Source organism: Mastomys coucha, unplaced genomic scaffold, assembly GCF_008632895.1.
Source record: "Mastomys coucha isolate ucsf_1 unplaced genomic scaffold, UCSF_Mcou_1 pScaffold22, whole genome shotgun sequence".
Taxonomy (NCBI): Eukaryota; Metazoa; Chordata; class Mammalia; order Rodentia; family Muridae; genus Mastomys; species Mastomys coucha.
The window spans coordinates 136416818-136424335 of record NW_022196905.1 but is presented as its reverse complement, the minus strand read 5'-3'; the positions used below and the strand labels follow the sequence as shown (position 1 = coordinate 136424335).

At 50.6% G+C, this 7518-nt stretch overlaps 1 protein-coding gene across 1 annotated transcript in view; it reads right to left on the bottom strand.

Moving 5' to 3' along the window:
- The window catches only part of Sdk1 (sidekick cell adhesion molecule 1), a 976484-nt gene that overhangs the window by 90313 nt on the left and 878653 nt on the right, over positions 1-7518 (bottom strand). The window contains exons 29-30 of the mRNA XM_031338568.1: positions 6968-7162; positions 1099-1300 (exon numbers count right to left, since the gene is read on the bottom strand). Of these exons, the coding sequence (XP_031194428.1) occupies positions 1099-1300; positions 6968-7162 (397 nt within the window). The remainder of the gene's footprint in view (positions 1-1098; positions 1301-6967; positions 7163-7518) is intronic.

The following is a 7518-nucleotide window of genomic DNA, read 5'->3' as shown; positions in this document are numbered from 1 at the left end:
AATTAATATGAACATTTTTTTTCCATTAGCATTTCAACATGTTCTCAGTCATGCTCAGATCACAACTCCTAACTTTTACACATTGTGTATTTGTATGGGAGCGAGTAAGGTAGAGGCCAGGGAATTATAACGGGGTTCATGAGAGGCTAAAAGGAGGCGTTGGGTTGGAGAGGGGAGGGTAACAGAACACTGTGACATGAAAGAGGAAGGAGGGATACCTGTGAGGAAGGAGGGTGGGGCAAGGAGAAGGGAGAGGCATCTCATACACACCAACAGTGAATATATAGGAACAGGCTACAAGGACACCTGCTGCTCAAATATTAGATCAAGTCGGGTAACCCAGACTGATGGTTAACATCCACTGCCAACCTGACAGACTCTAGAAGCACCCTAGAGGCACGCCTGGGGAAATGCCTGCAGGGGATCACCTAGATGGGCTAATTGATGTGCGTAGACCCACTCTAAGTACGGTTGGCCCCATTCCAGGGGCTGGGGTCCTTCCTTGAATGGAGAATGAATGAGAGGAGCTTGCTGACAGGATTCAGTATGACTAGAGACCTTGAGCTCCTGTCCCATGCCTTCAGGAACATGAGGAACTGCCTCAGACTGGGATCCAGAATGAACCCTTCCTCCCTTATGCTGCTTTCAACAGTTTTTATTTTATTTTATTTTATTTTATTTTAACACAGTAGGGAGAAAAATGACTAAGACTCCAGGTTCAGAAAGATAAATACTGAAGGCTTCTCCCCACCACCCCCACCCTGGGTCCCTGCCTCTCAGCCCCTCCACCGTATACCCCCCATACCCCCCCCCGCACCCCTGCTCCTGGCCCCCTCCACTTCCCCACTTACCTGGCTCCCACTGAAATCCCGCACTCCCTGTTCTTTTCACCCCTCCTCCCCTACTTCCTTGCCTCCTCCTCCTCCACTCTTCCCTCCCTTTCTTCCTGGACAAGTGTCCCTGCCCCCACACCTCCTCCCCTCACCCTTCCTCCTCTGCCCCTTCAATTCTCCCCTCCCACTTCAATTGCTTGCCCTCTCCGCTTCCCCACCCCCTCTGCTCCCCTACCCCACCTCTCCGCCATCCACTCCACAGTACCTCTCAATGGCACAGGCTGTGACCTCATGGCTGATAGAGGAGGAGTAGGTCTGCCACTCTCCACCGGGCAGCTCTCGCACCTGCACAGTGAAGTACCGGATCGGGGAGGCCCCGTCACTGCCAGGGACCCACTGGAGCCTGAGGCTACGTGCTGTCACTTCTGCCTGGGGTACCAGGAGCTCTCTGGGGGGTGCTGGCCTCTCTGCAACCAGAGGAGGAGAAAAGCAGGCACTCATGAGAGGCCATTCCTTGCTGTCCCCGATGACTGCCCATGGGAGACCCTGTGTCGGACAGGCAGAGTCAAGTCCCGAGACTAGAGAGTAGGCCTAGCTCAGCAGGAAAAGTACTTGCCATACAAGCATGGGGACCCAAGATCAGGGCCCAGATCCCACACAAAAACTGGGATGTCATGGTGCATTCTTCTAATTCCAGTTCTAGACAGGCAGACCCCTGGGACTCACTGGCCAGCCAGCCTCACCTAATGGGAGAATTTCAGGTCCCATTGAGACCTGTCTTAAGAACTTACTTGAGACCTACTCTATCTTAAGAAACAGAGTAGTAGATGGTACCTGAGGAAGGAAACCAACACACGAGGCTGGCCTTCTGACTTCTATGTGCACACGTGCGAACGCACGCACGTGTGCTTCCCCTGCCGTGCTCACAAAGAAAGAAAAGCAAGTCATTGGTTTGGGAGAGAAGGTTATCTTACAGCTGACTTTAGATACACCAGATTCGGTCTGACTTGGGAGCAGGACTTGTTCACATAGCAGAACCAGCCAGAAGTGGATGCCTCCAGAGGCACCAGCCCCTACGGCAAGGGTGAGATGTCGGATGACACCCGACATCTCAAGTGATGCTCTTTCGAAGTATTGGGCTTCCTTTGCACACTGTCTGATTTGGGGGCTCAGCGCAACCTAATTTCTTTTTCTCTATAGTTAACCTGAGTCTAAGACCTGAGAGGCCTCACTGGGTCCTTTTGGGAAGTGGGAGGCAAGTGCAGGGTTGGGGTATGGGAGATCCCTGTGGAAGGGTTTAGAATGTAGGGTGTCTGAGACCAGCCTCGGCCTTGAATGGGTACCATGTGCCTAATGCTGTGTTTCTGTCCCCCATTGATTTCAACAGAGGAACTCCAAAGAGGGAGAAATAATTGTTTAATTGTTTATCATGGGGATTATTGATTCTGATTAAAATGTGTGACGTGTAATAAAGCAGCCATCGATTGTGAGCCCCACAGTGACGGGGCTGTGAGAGGCGCTTCGATCTGGTTCAATCAACGGGCCTGGCTGTGAATGCACATGCTGGCTGGAAGCCTGATTTCTGTAGGCCTGAGAAAAAGCTGGGCTCCCTCTCATCTTCAAAGGCCTTCTATGGCCACACTGCCACTGGAAATGGCTCTGACTCTCCATCCCTAAGTCTTGCATTTGGACCTAGTGGGAAGTCAAGGTTCTCCAGCCCTATGAGGCTGGGTGCTGGCATAGGGAGTGGTGGCCCTGTGCTGTAAGCAACAAGCCAGCATAAATAGGCTGCATTGGCTCACCACAGAAAGGTGTTTGTATGTGTTCATGTGGATCCCACTCAAGCCCTATAAGGGCCCTAGAAGAACTTCCTCATTCATCCATTACTTCCAAAGTATCGATGGGCTGGAGAGTTTCAGCTGGTAAGGTAATTCTGGTACAAGCATGAGGACCAGAGTTGGATCCCCACAACCCGTTTACAGAGCAGCCTAGAGTAATGGTATATGCTTGTTATCGAGGGAGGGAGGGAGGGAGGTAGGGACAGGTGGCTCCCTGTGGCTCGCTGGCTAGTTAGCCTAGCCAAATCAACAAGTGGCAAGCCAGTGGGAAACCCTGTCCCAAAGAACAAGGTAGAAAGTGTCTCCAGGAAGGATACTCAAGGTACACTCTACAAACCTACATGTATAACCTGCACATGCATGCAAACACCCACTCACAAGTGCATATTCACACAAACAAGTACATATGAACATGCACACCCAAGTGAGCATGCAATCACACACACACACACACACACACACACACACACACGTACAAGTGCACACACACAGAGTTGAGCATTTTTAAAGAATGCATGACCCCAGGAAGAAGGCAAGGGTCAAGGGTGGCTGTCTGAGGGTCTTTGAGCAAAGGCCCTTGTCACCAGTTTTTGAAAACATTCTTAAGCACTCTGGAGACAAGACTGCATTCGCCAATCCCTGGAGGGCCCTCCCAGCACCCATCTTTAGGACACCTGTCCCCTGAGCCAGATGCCATAGGCATTGAAGGTCACATCATTACTCTGAGTTCAAGCTCATCTTCCTGCAAAGGTCCCACTAAGAGCATCTACTTGAAAGTTTGTGGAGGCAACAAGGGATGTGGCAGGGAAGCCCTGCCCATGTGCCTGGCTAACAGGAGGGGCAGCAAGTAGTTGGGGAAAACTCACTAGTAAAACATGCACATCTGCAAGGAGGGGCAAGATGCTTGCTTACAGAGAGAGAGCATCCTTCCAAATGTGCTGCGCCTCTGGCTCAGCTGGTCTAGTGTTTGCCTAGCATGAATGAGGCATGGGTTTGGTCTCCAGGGCCCACTATAGCTAGGTGTAATGTTACACACCTGCAGCCCCAACATTTAATAGAAGTATACCTGGTGGTGGCACATGCCTTTAATTCCAGCACTTGGGAGGCAGAGACAGGCGGGTGTCTGAGTTCAAGAACAACTTTGAGTGAATTCCAGGACAGCCAGGCCTACCCAGAGAAACCTGTCTTGAAAAACCAAACCAAACCAAACCAAACCAAACCAAACCAACCAACCAACCAACCAACCAACCAACCAACCAACCACAACCACCACCATGATAACAACAACATCAACATCAATAACGACAATGACAACAACAAAAAGAGGCAAAAGCAGGAGGATTTGGAGTTCAAGGCTAGTCTGGGCCATATCAGCATTTGATGTACCTGCCTGCTTTAAGACTATCTTTATCCTAGAGAGATCAGGCAGCCCCTCACCTCCTAGAGCTGACAAGCCCCTTCTTTGAAGCTTAAACCTTCTGCAGGAGTGCTTGGGCCCCATAAACAAAGGCCCCTTTCTACCTCTGCAATCCAGCTACCACAGCCATATTTTGAACACATGTGAGCCTATGAGCCAAGATTAACCTTCCTCTTTTACACTGTTTTTCTGGAATATTTTGTCATACTTTGAAAGGCTAACACAGGCTGACTGGCAGCCTGAAGCTGGGAAAACCCTGGAAACAGGGGTATGCTCAGCTTGGTGACTCCCAGAAGGCAGGTGGCCTGACCAGGCTGCAGTCACTGGAAGGAGCCTGGCTCAGTGGTGGAAGGCTGATGGACCTTGGGCCTGCTGGGAACTTGCTGGTTCAGGCTATGGGAGGTGAGACCTGACTCTGCTGGTGCTCACTCTGCAAAGACAAGGAATTATTATGTCAGTGCACAAGGCAGGCACGGTGGGTATCAGGGCAGCATGGCCAGTTCTTCACCCAGCGGGCTTCTCCTGAGACAGAGACTTGGTTTCTTCCCTGATAAAACTTTGGTAAGAGCTGGGGATTGGAGCAGACGCAATGATACTTGGAGGCAACCAGAGCTGGATGGGAGCTCTGTGCTGGCCTCCTTCCACTTAGTTTAAGTGCTCCAAGTTTGACTCCTTGCTCCCTGAGATGGCCTGCTTTAGGTCTTGTAATAAACATCATCACAAATGCAGCAGTGACACTCATTCATGTTGGTTGAGCTTTTATCATCACACCCTGAGAGCCATGTTGATGACAGGGAAAGCCGCTCGGCTTCCTGGGCGGGCACTGTGCTAAGTGTCCCACATGGGCCTCCCAAGCCAATGCCATAGCAAAGAGAGGGGAATGGTTTGCCCAAGGCCTCATAGTCCTGAGCCTTGAGCTCAGGGTGTTTCCCATGAGCCCTTCTGGCTCAGTTCCCCAGACCATTGGGTCTGGCTGTGATGGCAGCATCCCTTGTATGGCTTTTTCTCTTTGGGGCACAACATTGTTATTTTAGAGTAGAGATTATCTTGGACTGGTAGCCATAGTAACTAATTGAGCAGAATGATATAGTATTAGCTATATGTATGTAATGGTGATGGAGCTAGTGACACTCCTTAGTAGATGGAGGATAGGAGGGTCACTGGACCCTCACGTGGGATTCCATCTATAACTCCTTTCCATCTATAACTCCCTCCTTTACCCTACCTAGCTAGCTGCAAGTGATCTTGGTAGATTCTAGATTATACAGGAAGTAGCAGGCTGACTATAGGGAGACTCCGTGAAATCATCACTATGTGTGATGTAGCTGTTTGGGGGGTCCCCCCCACACTTGTAAGTGAACCCCCACCCTCTGTACATGGTAAGCAAACCCAATAAACTCTCTGGTTCTCCAAGAGGAATCTTGGTGGAATCCTTACATTAATTAGGCTGTGCTCTGTGTGGTCAGAGTTGGTTTACGCCTCCTCAGGAAAGGAATCACCATGCCACCTACGCCTGGAGGCATGACTTCTGAAGAGAGACCTACTGGGCTTTGGTGGAAGTTTCTAGAGCAGAGGTTCTCAACCTGTGGGATGTGCCCCTCACAGATCACATATTTACACACATATTTACATTATGATTCATAACACTAACAAAATGGCAGTTATAAAGTAGCAACAAAACACTTGTATGATTTACCACAATATGAGGAACTGTATTTAAGGATCGCAGCATTAGGAAGGTTGAGAACCGCTGCTCTGGCGTGAGGCTCAAGTCGTGGGTAAGAGCCTGCTGAGACAGGTCCAACCCAGACTCTCATAGGAGGAGCTGGCTGTGGTGGTCTGAGGCCGCTGCAGTGGTGAAGATCTATAAAGGTGTCTCAGTTTCCCATCCTCCTCTTCTGTGAAATCAGAATGCTCCTGACTGGGCTTTAGTAAGGGAAGAGCCACATACACAAGATACACCACACATCTGGCCTCAAGCATGGGGCAGGGTAGGTGTCTCCAAAGGACAGTGGCCAGGGGTACACCACACACCTGGCCTCGAATATGGGGCAGGGTAGGTATCTCCAAAGGACAGCGGCCAGGGGTATACCACACACCTGGCCTCAAATATGGGGCAGGGTAGGTGTCTCCAAAGGACAGTGGCCAGGGGTACAGCTACTCAGAAAATACCTAGTGTGAGTGTGCCCGCTAGGGAGACACAGTCTTAAGCATCAGACTGCAGACTTCAAGAGCTCACACTTACTAGACTAGAATGTGAGCCAAGACCCTTTTGGCGTCAAACAACCCTTTCACAGGGCTCACCTAAGACCATCAGAAAACACAGATGTTTACATTAAAATTCATAGGAGCAGCACAGTTACAGTTATGAAGTAGCAATAAAAATAATTTAATGGCTGGTGGGTGGGAACATCATAACATGAGGAACTGTATTAAAGGCCCAGGGCCCATGTCTTTAACTGGGGGTTGCCTGGAGCTTGCTGGCTAGCCAACCCAGCCCAAATAGCTAGCTCTAGGCTCAATGAAACACTGTCTCAAAAAATAAAGTGGAGGGTCTTGGGGCAAAGACGCCCCATGTCAGGCCTCCATACAGATGCGCACACATGTGTATGAGTACTGAACACACACACACATACACACATACACACACACACATATACACACACACATGCATACACACACATACACACACACATGCATACACACACACACACACACACACACACACACACACACACCATACACTTTACAAAATGAAAAAGGCAAGCCGCCTAGCTCCCTGTCTTGCCCAGGCTCCTAGGCCCTGTGGGGAGGAGTGGAGTTGGGGAGACTGCCGTGTGCCCTGCAGGCTACAGTCAGATTTGGGCCTGGGGGCTTACCTCTCTTCTCTGTGGTGATAACTGTGGCCTCCAGGGGCTCGCCCCAGCCCTGTCTTGTCTTAGCAGATAGTCTGAAGATGTATGCAGACTCTGGGGCCAGCTCTGTGGCTGTGAACTGCCGCACCGTGGCGCCCACCTCGACAGTGGTGAAGGTGTGAGGCCTACCGCTGGCCAAGCGGTAGGCAATCTGGTACCCTGTGGGAGCGGGGAACAGAGTCAGGGAAGTCATATCAGCCACTTATTTCTCTACTTGCCCAGAAGACCTACACCCCATAATCAGCCCAGATTGGAAACCCAAACGTGGTTCCTTCCTCTCTGTTCCTTCCAGATTTCCAAAGCTCTGCGGGGGGTACATATTGATAGGGAGGTCACAGGCCTGGGGATGGGTGCCAGTTATCTAAGATCAGTCCTCTGTGAAACATGCCTTACAGTTCATCCTTCATGGGAACAGGATGTGAACACAGCTTCGTCTTTCCTCGGGATGCTGCACGCTCAGAGAATGCTACTAGACCCAGGACCCCCCCCCCCCAAGCCCCTCTCCTCTGCACTGT